Here is a 13,499-nt window from a genome sequence, read left to right as displayed (position 1 = left end):
AGCTCCCGAAGGGCGAGGGGACGAGGATCCTGGGCTGCGAGCCCTTAACCTATATACTACTAGAGACAAAGCAGATGTAAAGCGGCGAGGGGGTGGCACGAGTTACGCTGTCATAGACCCTGGACAATAATCATTGTCCAAAACACATCTACGCGGGCTCGGGAATTTGAAATAGGGGGGAGGTAGGACCTCTGCCCCAGACGTCTGGGTGACCGCGGTGGTGGGGTGCGGGTGTAACACCCATACGTCTGGGTACGAGACCAGTGTGATAGTGGCGCACTTATGCGGTGCAGTGGTAACGATGGTTGTTCTTGTTTTTCCGTGCGAGAGTTCGAATCCCGAGCAGGCTCGTTGGGGTTCGGGTTGGGAGTTAGGGTTTGGGTTTGGGTTAGCGGTTAGGGTTGGCCACTTGTCTTTCTTCTGACCCCCACAAGGGGTCGCCGGTCTGTTTTTTTTTTTCGCGCAAACGACGCTTTAGTGTGCCCGCCTGAGTGCTCCCGGCTCGGGGGACCCCCCGAGCGCAGCGAGGGAGGGGAGGGAGCACGAATGGCGGGTCCTCTTCGCGCAGCGCTGGATGTTCTTGAGCTAAGCGCCTTACATAGAATTTTTCTACCTAATATGGGCTTGCGTCGCATCGCGCTGGGGGGATTGCATTCACTCGTTGCTCGATGGGCGCTTCACCGGCCGCAGTTCCTGATCTCCCCGCCAACGCGCCACAAGAACTCGGAGACGACCACGACCACCTTGGAGATGCCCAGCATGAGGTTAGCGTTGATATATCCCTACTGGCGATGCATGGCTCACTTCTATCGTTCATGACCAGGTTCAAATCAGATACACAAAAGCTCGGGGTACGTCATGGTTCCTGTGTCACTCTCACCGGACGCTGATACTTCCAGGGACAAGTCGCTCGGTCATCCACCATATCTCAAGCGGCTTGCCAGCATTCATGACCTCCCCAACGAGCTACTTTCTGAGATCTTTGCGCTGGCGGCCAGCCAACCTTTTGACACTCAATTTTGGGGCCCCGAGTCTTCCGAGGTCTCTCTCATTGTCGTGGACAACCTTGTACCAATCTCTGCAACATGTCGCGCTTGGCGAACGTTGGTTTCGGAGACGCCATTCCTTTGGTCTTCCTTCTTCCTCGACGAGAACTGGAATGAGAATGAAGGCGCTCTCGTTCTGCAACGCTCCCGCGACGTACCAGCGACGCTCTACTATTCCGGGGGCATCCAAGAGAAGCTTTGTTACTTCCTCGGAGTTCTTCGCCACCGACTCCGGGAACTCTACATATTAGACGAAACCCTGGAGTGGGATTCTGTGGCGTCCATGCTCTCCACGGATTTTCCGATGTTGTCTGCGTGTACTCTTCACCTCGGTGATCGTGTAGACGAAACGAGACCTTCGCGGAATACCTACCTTTCTGGATCACTGCAGAGACTGTGTTGTCTCCGTCTGTCTTGTCCTGTCATTCTTCCTTCCGGCCATATCCCTCACCTCACGAACCTCCAGGTGGATGGAGGCGGACCCCACACCCTCTCGAGTGTCTTTGCTCTTCTCTCAGCAGCACCTCAACTCGAATATCTGTGGCTCGTTTTGAGCGTGGAGCGGGACAGGGACCAATACGCAGGCATAATGGTTCGTCTTCCACATCTCAAGAGATGTTCTCTCAACATGGAACCCTACGACGACTTCCTGTCTGGACTCACCCTCCCACCGAATTGCCTGGTCCTTTTCAAAGACCTCCTAGACTTCGAGCTGGGTTTGGAGTCCGAGGAACTCCCGCTGATACCCACTCTGGTCGCAGCGCTACCCAGGCATCCTTTCACGCAGTGTCTCTCCCGGCTGCGCATCGTACCCGACAACGTGGGGTTCGGTAGCACTCCCGACCCCGAGTATGCATACCACGTACAGCTAGCCAACGAGACCAGCACGAGCGGTCTCCACTTCCAGATCCTTCGCGGCGATCTTAGCGGCCCCATTCTCCAACCCGTAGAACGGGGCAAGATGTCGCGCACCATGGCCGAAGAGATCTTCTCTGCGTATCCCAGCGGCTCCCTCGTAGCTAACGTGAAGGAGCTCTGGGTTTACAAGTGGACCGATTGGCTCACCGCGGACGTACTCGCACGACTTCCTCTGCTGGAGACCCTGGTGCTCGTGCTCGACGGAGATCCATGGAATACGAAGTGGAACGATGACCCGCCTACGACAATCCCCAAAGCCCTGACCAAGCAGCCGAAGGCGGGTCAGGCGCCGCTTTGCCCTGCCTTGACGAATCTGTGTCTCGTCATGTGCTACGATCACGCCGTTCAGGAGACGAAGAGGTTCGTCAAGGCTCGCAAGCGAGCTGGGCACCCTATCAAACGACTTGCACTCGAATGTGTCAACGCCTATGCCCTAGAATACGCTACCAACGGCAAGCTCGCGAAGTTGGTGGACGAGCTCGTGGTTTCGTCTACGGGGGACAATTATAAGTATTGGGCACCACATACATTCGAAGAAGGGTGGGCTAGGGGACTGGGGGGCTGGCCAGAGTGGCCGGATTGGCTTGAATGGCGTAAACTGGACTCGGACATTATGCAAGGCCTGGTTGAAATTGAAGATGAATAGGGATATGTGTCCTTGCATGCGCTCCACTACGTACAAGAGGCACAGCAGAGTCGGCGTAGTGATACTCGTGCTACTGTTGAATAGTGAAGTCCCTCTTGGGGCGCATGACCGGAAGCTGGCCCATCGGGGCCAGGAACGCCGAAGAAGTGCTCTCTGAGGCTCCAATTCTAACCAGCGAGTTTTGCACGTCAGCGACGGCACCTAGCCTGTGTACCCCTGTTCCAATTGAATACGACACGAAGGTTAGATCAAACCGTATCATAGAATGGAGTTCGTCTTTGGCCAGTGCTAACAATAGCACGAGCCCGTATAACGCAAAGTCTCGGAATATCTGTGCGTTGCGATGTCTGTTGACCCTGAAAAGATGACATCAGCTCCTCAGTGCCCGGTCTCTGGAGTGTTATGAAGATGTGCTGGAGCAGTGATGGGGTCAGAAAGAGGCCTCGTGTAAGACGAAACCAGGAGGCGGTGACTGGGAGCGGTGAGAGTGAACAGATGGTGATGGGAGGATCAGGACGCCACCGGATGTGTTTGTCCGTGTTTGTTTTGTGAGCAGGTGCCAGCATAAGGTGTTGGACACCCTTCCCGACCTCCTTTCCCATCGTCCTCATCGTCTTCGACGTCCTCCTCGTCTCTTTGTCGCCGTCGCGAGCACTCTTTCACAGACTTTGTCATTCCCTAGACCGGCAGGCTCCGCTGGTCTTGTCTAGACATCGTTGCACGCACCCCGGAACGTGTTGCTTGATTCTAGCCAACCCCGACTCGACGTCGACTTGCAGTCCTTAGCTTTTCAGCCTTTCAACAAAACATGTCTAGTCTCGCTCCCCCCAGCCCTAGTGTGTCCCCCGCTCCCGGCGGAAACCCCGGCGGCAGGTCTCCCAACTTCCGCGCATCCATGGGACCTACCTCCGCCAGGCCTGTCGGCGCACAGGGCGGTCTTTCTCCCGCTTCTCCTCGCCCGGGTGCGACCAACGGTGGTGCGCGCCCCACAAGCGAGCTTTTGGGCGGCGCGGGCATGTTCCAGACCCCGGAAGGTGAGCAATCAGTATTTTCCGGTCTACTCGGCACCGAGCACAGCATCAGAATGGGCGGGTCTGTTCACCGACGATGCCCTCGTGGGGCCGCTAGAGATAATGGCGAGGACAGTTTGGCGAACGGCCTTTTTGTTAGACTGCCATCCGTGTTGTTATGAGAGCGTATTCCATACAGCTCTGCGTGCGATGACGAATGGGGACCCAATGCCTTCTGAGCTGTCGTGGGTTTCGCAGGATTTGGTGCCGCATGTTTCATGATCTGAGTCCTCATACTTTCAATTCACAGCCGAAGCAATCGACCAGTGGTTCGAGACTTTCCAGAACTACGAGGTGACGCTGGTGAGTACCTTCAATTGCCCGTTGCGTCCTCAGTCCTCACTCCCAACCACCAAAACGTTTCCATATGTAGGAAGAAATGGCTGCTGCCTCTCTTGACGTCAATTTCAAGGAGGAACTGAGTGCCATCGAGCAATGTGAGTTATTCTCATCATATGTCGCTCTCGTACGGTCCGAATATGACCTTCTCTCTCGAACTCCAACATTTCATGGGAAGACTGATGCTGACTCCTGTGATCAGGGTTCAAGGTTCTTTCCGAAGCCGAGCGCACAGCCGCTCTTTACAGTCTTTTGCAACATTCTACGCAAGTTCAGATCCGATTCTTCATCACCGTCCTGCAGCAAATGGCCCGGTCCGACCCCATGACCGCTCTCCTCTCCCCCGCCGTCGGTGGCTCAATGCAGAGCCAGATGGAGGCAAAGCTCGCGAGCATGAGTCTTAAGTCTCCTGGGTTGAAGTCTAACTTACCGGGGTCGCCGACAACACGCAACTTCTCCGGTTCGGGCATCGGCGGCGGTAACTCTTTCCTCTCTCCCGAGTCCGCCAACAACGCTAGCGAGGCTGCAGCTACGCTTGCCCAGCAGCGTGCGAAGCTCAAGGCGAGCAACGCAGCCCACCGTATCTCCGCACCTGTGCTCTCATCTGTTGGGGGCGATCGCAACACCTGGGGTTCAGGTTCCAACCAGCTCGGACAGGTTGATGAGCGCTCATCGTCCCCGGCGCAGGAGATTACGATCTCGCCCAATCCCTCGTCGCGCCCGAAGAGCACCGACTTCTCTGGTCTTGCGAATGCGTTGAAGTCCCCGCGAGGCGATGAAGGCGATCAGCTTTCTCCCATGCCGGGTGGTAGTTGGGCGAGCATGGTCAACACCCCGCTCATTCCAATTTTCAAGGACACACGCAACCCTAGTCAGAGCCTCGACGCCGCTGCCCAGAAGCTGAACGATTGGACCGCCGGAGGAGGCGGTGCTGTCCCGCTCATCTCGGACCCGCCAAAGAAGTACACCCGGCCCTCGAAGGGTGCGCAGAACACCGACAGCGATGACAATCACGGTCAGAATGGCTCCGGGCAGCGTAACTTCTCCGGCGGTCTGCGCAACGTTAGTGGCAACGGCGGTTTCAACGGGTTTGGTGGCCAGGCGGGCTGGGCTGGCGCACGCAGCCCCGCTCTTTCGAACGCATCCGGCCGGTTCAGTGACGACGGCAGCATGAACGGTCTTGGCATGGCTGGGTTCGGTGCGATGGGCATGGCCAACCCGGCCCTTGCGGGTCTCCCTGGCACCGGCGGGTTCAACATGGCTGCGCTTGCCGCGGCGGGCATGGCGCCCGTTAGCCCGTTCAACAGCATGTTCAACGTGTCGAACCTCGCAGCGATGGGCGTGACGCCGGAGCAGATGTTGGCGATGCAGATGGCGGCGGCGGGCCAGCTTGGTCAGCTCGGCCAGCCGGGCCTGAATGCGTTTGGGATGGGCATGGGGAATAACGCGAACATGCGCGGGAACCGGGGGTTAGGGAATCGCGGGGGGAACAACAAGTCGCCCAGCCAGCGCGGGGAGAAGAAGGACGATGAGGACGTCGACCCGAAGCTGCTCGAGGACATTCCTGCGTGGCTGCGGAGCCTGCGGCTGCACAAGTACACGCCCAACTTCGAGGGCGTAAATTGGCGCGACATGGTGATGATGGACGAGGCCCAGCTTGAGGCGAAGGGCGTCGCGGCCCTGGGGGCGCGAAGGAAGATGCTCAAGACGTTCGAAATCGTGCGCAAGAAGATGGGCATCGAGGAACCGGCCGGCGCCGCTGCTTCCTCTGCTTGAAAAGCATAGCTTCAAATACGTCGTGCTGCCGCTGGTGCTGTGCGCGGCTGGTGCTCGGTGTGCGCGCCCCTCGCGCTTTCGTCGATCTCTTTCCGGGGCGGAAGCGGGGTGCGTGTGTTGGGGTACTGGTGACTGTGTGCATTCGTGTAGGCGCACGTTCGGCCCAAGGGGCCATGAAAGTTTTTCTTGGATTGTCTCGTCGATTCCTCACCTACTCCTGGCTAGGGTATCCGTATCCCCCTTATACCATACCGTGTCTTCACCACCACCCTTCTTACTAGCGAATCAAGTATTACGGCGGCGGCCGAGTCAACATGTGTCATTCAGGATCCGAGTGTATGCCTAGCTGTAATCTGACATGTAAATAGGACTACATCCTCTATTTATATTCCCTTCCTCTCAACGACGGTTGTGTCATATGCTCTGTCATGTTCTACACTCATCGACTACGTGAGGTAACGCCCAAGGTATGACTTGGAGGGATTCACGAGCAGACCGATTGTTGCAATATAGCTTCTACCAACCGTTCTCTGAATCCGATTCCTCGCTCAAATCATTCGCGAAGGCCCTGTCCTGTCGACGCCATTCGAACCATTCAGGCCAATCAGGCCACTCGCGAAGCTGACCCTCCCACGGGTCTGTACAATCCTCCCACCATTTGACATCCTTCTTGGCCATCGTGACGAACAATTCGTGGACGTACTTGTCCAGCTTCAGCGCGCGACGGTGCGCCTTGGCGTCTTTGCACTCGATCGCGAGTCTCATGACCCGATGGCCGCCGCGCTTGCGCTGCTGCAAGATATCTCGCATGTCGTCAACAGCGTCGGCGTCGCACGTGTAGAGGCAGACGGTCGTCAGGGTGGGGCAGTGGATATATCCGTCGTAACCCCGTCCGAGCGCGGGGGGAATCGGTTCGTCGTATCTCCGCTTCCGCGAGAGGACCAGTCCGACCGTCTCGAGGGAGGGGAAGCACGCGAGCAGCGTGGGAGAGAGGAACTCTGTCCACTTGTGCAGCCAAAGCTCCTTGACGTCGGCCGCCAGGAAGACACCGCCTGGACACCAGAAGACGTCTGCGAGGTCCTCTGCGAAGTAGTCTATGTCTTCGGGGTCGCGCAGGTCGGAGGATTGGAAGATGCGCGAGACCTCGAAGTGCACCCCGCTCGCTCCCTGTTCGTCAGAGAGCTGGACGTGGTAGGTGTTGTCGGTGTCTGCGACACTGTCCCACCCCCTGTTGCCAGGGATGATGCGGAGGCGCGTGAGGTGCTGCGCGAAGGGGTGGGTGGGTAACAGGCCCACTATGGTGCGTATATGCGCGTCCATGTCCTCGGCTGACAGTACTTCGTCAAGTGCGTCCGTGAGAGTCCCAAACAAGACGAGGCACATAGGCGGGAATGTGATCCGAGGCAGTATGTCCCCGTGAATATCCCCCATGTTCAAAGCGCATCGCCGGAGATGTGGAAGGTGAACGGTTCTGTGGTGGCATTGTGGCAGATCTTGTTCGAGACGCAAGGAGAGCAGGATGATTTCGAGTTTAGGTGCGGCAGAAAGAAATGATAGAAGGCTAGAGAGTTGATGAGGACCCCCTCCGCCTGCATGGAGGTAGGTGAGGTTGGGGAATTGTCCAGTTGGGAGGAACGGTGCGCCGGAGAGATTGAAGCGACGCAAGTTGCCCAGAACCCCAGACAAGAATTCGTTCTCCAAGGGTCCTCTTGGCTCAAAACGCGAACGGGGTGCGATCTCTATCGAGACTTGCGTCAACAGACTCGTGGTCACTGGTAGTACCGGGAGAATGTGTTCCCATTCCATGCTGTAGTCGAAGATGTAAAGCTCTCGGAGCCGAGAACCAAGGTCTTTCAGCAAACGAGCTGCGGCCCGCTGCCGGCTGTCCTTCTGGATGTAAAGCTTGGTGGGTGCGTTTTGTGACAATCTCAGCTGTTGTGTGTAAGCCCTCTCATCCCAATCTGTATCGACCACGAAGTGTGACCACAGGAATGCAGCGGACAAGGCCACATCTCGCCACGCGCGACACACGGTGGTGATTCGCCTGAGGTTCTTGGGAAGCATAATAGAGGTCTCTGAGAAGTCTTCGGAGGCTAGGTTTCTCGTGTCGAAACCATCGCAAGAAGCTAGCGCAAAGATCTCCGAGAGAATCTCGCGTGGTAGGGAGTTGATAGGAGCCTCCCCATTGAGGTGGTAACGAATTTGACGGGAGGATTCGAGCAATGCGGTATCAAATGACCGCCACTAGAGCAACGTAAGACGCGATGTCAGAATCGACCGTGAGCTTGTCCAATCACCTTTTGCAGAGTCTCCGCGTCTGAGCCACTGAACATGCGTTGTAAGGATTGACCGTTAAGCCAGTGATCACAAATTCAGCCAGCGAAATGAGCTTACCTCGCTAGCCTTCCGATTTGCTGGGTATGCACGTCGTTGATGCTGGCAACCAGCTGCTGCAGCTGGCTGATTACGTTGGACATATGTTCGTCCATAGCGGACTCCAATGCTCTGTGCTTGATGCTATATGAAGTGTGGGTGGCGTTTGTAGGAAGTCAAGAGGCAGCGAGACCAAAGTGAGCTGGTTGCGGCTGAATATTTACGGTACAATGCGAGCTTGCTGCGGCCAGTTACCATAATTCGACGCGGCACTATCCTTTCTCAACAATTAAAGCAAGCACTGTGAACGACCTAAGCGGCCTATACAATATCGATCTACATCCATGCACCGAGCTCTTTGCGAGCAAGATGTAGAGGCAAAGCTCATTACTGTGAATTGCGGCGTACCTCTACTTCGCTCAAACTCGTAGCCACGTCACGACCCTTCCAATGTGTGAACGGATCTTTCTCTCCCAGTATATATGCTCAGTATTTATTTCCCAACCGGGCTTCGGTATGAACATACCGGGCGATGATTCCCGACTGCATTGTTAACTCCGAATCGTATAGCAATACATGAGGATTCGTAATATACTGGACATGAGTAGTGGAGTGCATAAAGGTAGAAACGTATGTAGAATGAGCGTGTGCAAGGTCTCGCAGTAGGAAATCTAGACATCGTGGACGGGAAATCACCACCCTCGGCAATGGCCGTCAGGGAGGACGAGTAACTGAAAAGGAGCAAAAAGCCAGACCTTGGCAATAGAAGACGGATGAACGATATACGGCGCGAAAGCGAAGCAGACAATCCACGCATATACAACCGCAGCCCGGAGAGACCGCGCGAGCGCGCAAAGATCGCTCACGCAGCGCTCACGAGCACGACCGACTCCCGCACTTCGCCCGTACGCTTCTCGATCTCGCAGAAGCGATCGAGAGCTTTCATCGCCGTCCGCTCCATCTCCTCCGCGCCGTGGACCTCCCGCCCATGCTCCTCCATCGCCGCCCGGAACCGCTCCCTGACGTCCCACCCCGCGAGCCTGAGCACCTTGCGGACCTCCCGGCTCACCCGGGTAGCGTTCGCGCCGATGAACGAGCTCTCTTCGCCCTTCTCCTCGCTCTCCTTCGCAAGGGACGCCTTGATCCTGCGCCCAACCGTCTTCGGAATGGTGCTCGGAAGCTCGAGGACGAAGTAGGTGACAAGGCCGATGGTGACGGCACCAAGGACAGGGGCCGCCCACTTGCGCGCCGTCTCGTTCTCGAAGATGTCGCAGACGCGCACGATACCTTCGACAAGGCTGCGCGCGCCAATCGCCTTGCCGCCGACCATCGTGAGTGCACCTAGGCCAACGGACGCGTAGCCAAGAGTGCTGACGGTGACTTCCTCGGTCTGCTGATCCTTGCCCTCGCCAAAGTGAATCCAGAACTGATGCTGAACGTCGAACAGATCGAAGAACGTGGTCTCCAGCATGTCAGGACGCTGAGCAAGACCAATACCGAGGCCGTACATGCCTCCGGCAACGACGGTGCGAGAAGCCTGGCGTGACTTGCGATTGCCCTTCTTGTCGGCGCGGAAGGAGAACATCGCCTCAGGCATGAAAACGCGCTTCGACCGCTCAACACCTTCCGGAAGGTGCTTATCGCCGAGCTGCGCGATCTTGTCGACAGCCTCGATAGTCACGATCCGCGCCTCCTCCTCTGCGAGCTTGACGGCTGCGTCCAGGGAAGCAAGGAGTGTGCGGCGAACTTCGCGCGCGTAGTCCCAGATGCCAAGGAGACCAGGGTATGACGGCAGGTGTACGGAAGGAGCATCCACGCCAAGCTTGCCCTGACCAATGCGCTCAACAGCATCAGTCAGGAGCTCCTTCGTGCGCGAACGCGAATGCGACGCGCCATCCTCCTCAATGGACTCCAGGCTCTCCTCAAGGGTCTCTCGGCTGCCCTTCATTTTCTCAAGCACAGGACGGACACGGTTAAGGTCGTCACGTGCACGCTCGAGTTCCTTCTGCGCGACAATCGCATTCGTACCGACGAGAAGATCGACATCAGCAAGGAGCTTGGTGAGATATGTCGAGGCAGGAGCCAGCTTGGACTTCGCACGCTTGACGAGGACGAAGGAGCGAAGGGCGGACTCGAGCTTGCCGAAAGAGGAAGTACCCTCATGAAGCGCGTGCTGTGAGTCTACGAAGTGAACAAGGTCCTCCGCGTCTTCGTACGTCCGTGGGCTGAGCTGCTTGATCTGTTCGAGGACCATGCGTTTGCACTTGGCCTTGTCCCGAATCTGTTCGTACTTGTTGACGACGATGAACAGGTAGGCCTTCTCGTTGCTGGCGTTCGTCAAAAATTCCTTCGCCGAAAGCGTGAAGTGATTCTCCGCAGACACGACGAAGACGACGATGTCAATCTCATCCTGTCGGGCAAAGACGCGAGTGGTGTGGGTGTTGTCTCGGTTGAGACCCGGAGCGTCGATGAGAGATATATCGACGACCCCGTTGCTAAGGAGCGACGCTTGCGGATCACGAGGGTCGGCGAGGTAGATCTTGAGGACCTGTGAGTCGTTCTCGTTCTCCGATACGATCGCGTCCAGATCGGAAAGGCTCGCCCGAGTAAACGTGCTTTCGTCCTGGGCGGAGTACGTTGCGCCCTCCTTCAGGATATGGACCTCCTCCTTTCCGTCGTTCTCCCTCGCGTCATGAACCTCGCAGAACGCCGTCGTGCACGGCTGCTGGTCCACAGGCATGATCTCCCGGCCGAGGAGTGCGTTGACAAAGGTAGATTTGCCAGCATTGAGATCACCCGTGACGAGGACCTTCGAAGACGTGTCTTCGATGCGCGAGCGAAGCTTGTTAAGGTGATTCACAGCGTTTACTACGCGATCGTCCAGGAGATTGGCAATGGACGACTTTTCAAGCTGCGCCACGAGTGCTGCAGGGGAGGAAGACGAGCCATGGGGGCCGAGCTTGAGGTCAAGGCGGAAGACGTTGAAGTCCGACACTTCGGCAGCTGATACAAGACGATCGCCGTCCTCCTCATACTCGGCTGCAGGATCTTCCTCCTTGTCGGCGATAGAGGCCAGAGTTACGGAGCGAGTCAAGCCTGCCTTGGCAGGGCTAACGACGACATCGGCCTGAAAGGACGGATCATCGGGGAAGGAGAGGGAACGACGCATGCCCCTGCGCTTGGTGGTAGCGGACGACTCAGCCGTGGCGGGCTGCTCCTGCAGCTGAGGGTAGCGAACGACCCAGTCGTCCTTGTTGAACTGGCGGAGATCTCCCAGGATCGACTTCGTGTTATCCAAAGCATTCAGTAATCTGCCAATCTGTTAGTACCCCTTCGAGATACCAAAATACAGCGTAGCCCATGCATCCGCGGAGCAATATGCGTTTGTATCATGATAGCAAGCGAAAGACGTAAGAAACGAAGTCCGGACTTCCAAGTGAAGACAGGGAGCTGCTGCAACAACGAACGGATGGGGGTAACATTGCACCTCTCGCGCCAACTCCCTAGCGTAGTCGAAGCGAAGCGAAGATGTACTTGACTGAGATGCGGTACCCAGGCAGGCCTCAATCCTAATGAACCTTGCAGGTTGCAAGCCATACACCGGATACTGAATGCCCTCTCGACTATTGGGAGCTGGTAGCATGCGAAATTCTTCCTCGTGACACATAGTAATGTATCACATAATCCTTCATGGTTGTGCTATTTTCTTGATACCAACATATGTAGACGACTCACCTTGACGCAGAGCATGGGCTAGCCAAACAATAACATTGTGCTCACCTATTCTTGTGCTCGAGATACGCCTCCTGGACTCCTTCGTTCAGATGTTTCGGTGAGCTCTCCACCAGAGGCTGCGGCGACCCCGCGCTGGCGCTGGCCGAAGCAGGGAAGTACGACTGAGCCATTTTGATGCAAAGAGTCTCGCAGAAACGCTGCTCTAGATGTTGCAGCAAATGCCGTTGAAGTCGTCGTCAGTGGAGAGGGTGTAGCCGAGGTGTGCTGCCGATGACCCGATCCCTGTTGTCATAACATTTCCAACTTCCCGCGCCACATATTGAGTCGGAGCAAGGATATGCTCTTGGCCGTCCCTTGAGAATCAAGACTCCGAGGCTCGGGTACAGTCCCGACCTACTCCGCTCCAATTCGTTCCGTTGACTCCCGACTCCCTCCGCAATGTCGAAGCACTTTCGACACATCCTGGCCACATCAGCTGGGCTTCCAGCTCGACCCAGATGTGCTCTCGGCATGCTCTCTTTATGCGGTTTGGCAAATTTATCCTCGAAGTCCTCTGCGCACCCACCATCGGTTCTCGAAGATTCGCATGACCGGCTGTACGGATGATCAACAAGGGATGCATTCAAAAGCACCTTGCCTCACGGACGCGATCTCATATAAAGCACTCGTACGACTGTGCGACATGAAATTCGGTCTAGGCATCGCTCGTCTCATGTATTCCTTCGGCCCTATTCGTTATTGGGCTTGCTTGGATTGCCCCCTGAATTGCGCGATGTCAACACCGGGATTTGGTATCGCTTCTTCACGGATCGCACCCAGCGCCGGTTCCATTGGATGCGAAATCCGGGTTTGAGAGGTGAGAGCTCCCTATCTCTTTGCGGCATTCCCTTCCACAATACAGAGTATACATGACACATATTGTAAGAAAGATACATTCTTACAGACACCACTTGCTTAAATCTGCGCGGCCTCTGGCAGCGTATGTTCGCGGACACCGGGCCAGGAATCAGGATACATATGCCGATAGCCTCCGACCGTGCCTGCACGCGTGCGTGCTTCCAAGCCACCGAACGGGCTATCAAGCTATCGACGTCTTGTCATGTTGTTGCACAGGTACTACCTCTCTCGTGACGGCTTGACACCTTTTGCTGAGGTTGGAAGTAAGCCGCTGCGATGGGCGTCGGTTTACGAGTAGGAGCATCTCAGTCACCTCGAGAGCTCTCCGTGTGTGCATGAGCTCACGACGTCCACCCCAGTCTCCCAATGTATCGTCTCCACAGACCGCTCTCTCTCGTCTCACCGTGCGGAGCGGACTAAGGCACATTTGCAGTCATACCGAGGTCATCCCAAGGCTGAGTGAGAGAAAAGAAGCCTTCAAGCGTCTAAATCGTGGGCGCAAGGGACTAAACACGGCCCACGGTTCCTGATGATACTCTTATGTGATCGATTGTGCTCAAAATTCGCCTTCGCGAAATAAACGGCCTGCACGAAACCCGCTCATGCAGAGTATCTTCCTCTGCTTCGCAAGCCAAAGGTCGTCAGAGTGTACTGAACGCCTGTAGCGCTCTCCTGAGACACTCCAGGCAAGCCATTTGT

The 13,499-nt window shown here is 56.4% G+C and overlaps 4 protein-coding genes across 4 annotated transcripts; 3 read left to right on the top strand and 1 right to left on the bottom strand.

Moving 5' to 3' along the window:
- Positions 1-695: 695 nt before the first annotated feature.
- On the top strand, positions 696-3,083 carry DICSQDRAFT_155430 (uncharacterized protein). Its single transcript, XM_007366151.1, has 3 exons — positions 696-764; positions 824-851; positions 907-3,083. The coding sequence occupies exons 1-3, from the start codon at positions 751-753 to the stop codon at positions 2,608-2,610; spliced, it is 1,746 nt and encodes a 581-aa protein (XP_007366213.1). The 5' UTR covers positions 696-750; the 3' UTR covers positions 2,611-3,083.
- A 130-nt stretch (positions 3,084-3,213) lies between these two features.
- On the top strand, positions 3,214-6,197 carry DICSQDRAFT_180973 (uncharacterized protein). The gene is made up of 4 exons (XM_007366150.1): positions 3,214-3,644; positions 3,931-3,983; positions 4,054-4,117; positions 4,222-6,197. The coding sequence occupies exons 1-4, from the start codon at positions 3,419-3,421 to the stop codon at positions 5,793-5,795; spliced, it is 1,917 nt and encodes a 638-aa protein (XP_007366212.1). The 5' UTR covers positions 3,214-3,418; the 3' UTR covers positions 5,796-6,197.
- A 114-nt stretch (positions 6,198-6,311) lies between these two features.
- DICSQDRAFT_161750 (uncharacterized protein) lies at positions 6,312-12,141 on the bottom strand (the record flags this gene model as incomplete). Its single annotated transcript, XM_007366149.1, has 7 exons — positions 11,949-12,141; positions 11,904-11,921; positions 9,046-11,479; positions 8,695-8,762; positions 8,190-8,312; positions 8,093-8,120; positions 6,312-8,039 (listed from the first exon to the last, which is right to left on the bottom strand). Exons 1-7 carry the CDS (start codon positions 12,071-12,073, stop codon positions 6,312-6,314), a joined length of 4,524 nt encoding a protein of 1,507 aa, XP_007366211.1. The 5' UTR covers positions 12,074-12,141.
- Positions 12,142-12,785: 644 nt separating this feature from the next.
- DICSQDRAFT_155426 (uncharacterized protein) lies at positions 12,786-13,458 on the top strand. The gene is made up of 3 exons (XM_007366148.1): positions 12,786-12,823; positions 12,882-13,016; positions 13,069-13,458. Exons 2-3 carry the CDS (start codon positions 13,003-13,005, stop codon positions 13,328-13,330), a joined length of 276 nt encoding a protein of 91 aa, XP_007366210.1. The 5' UTR covers positions 12,786-12,823; positions 12,882-13,002; the 3' UTR covers positions 13,331-13,458.
- Positions 13,459-13,499: the final 41 nt, after the last annotated feature.

The sequence above is a fragment of the Dichomitus squalens genome, assembly GCF_000275845.1.
Source record: "Dichomitus squalens LYAD-421 SS1 unplaced genomic scaffold DICSQscaffold_16, whole genome shotgun sequence".
In the NCBI taxonomy this organism is placed as follows: Eukaryota; Fungi; Basidiomycota; class Agaricomycetes; order Polyporales; family Polyporaceae; genus Dichomitus; species Dichomitus squalens.
The sequence above is the reverse complement of the archived record's forward strand: the minus strand, read 5'-3'. Positions and strand labels throughout refer to the sequence as shown.

Coding starts and splice junctions, on each gene's coding strand:
- DICSQDRAFT_155430 (XM_007366151.1), top strand. Junction 852..906: donor CAGATACACAAAAGCTCGGG/GTACGTCATGGT, acceptor TCCAGGGACAAG/TCGCTCGGTCATCCACCATA.
- DICSQDRAFT_180973 (XM_007366150.1), top strand. CDS start 3,419: ATGTCTAGTCTCGCTCCCCCCAGCCCTAGTGTGTCCCCCGCTCCCGGC. Junction 3,645..3,930: donor CATGTTCCAGACCCCGGAAG/GTGAGCAATCAG, acceptor TTCAATTCACAG/CCGAAGCAATCGACCAGTGG. Junction 4,118..4,221: donor ACTGAGTGCCATCGAGCAAT/GTGAGTTATTCT, acceptor TCCTGTGATCAG/GGTTCAAGGTTCTTTCCGAA.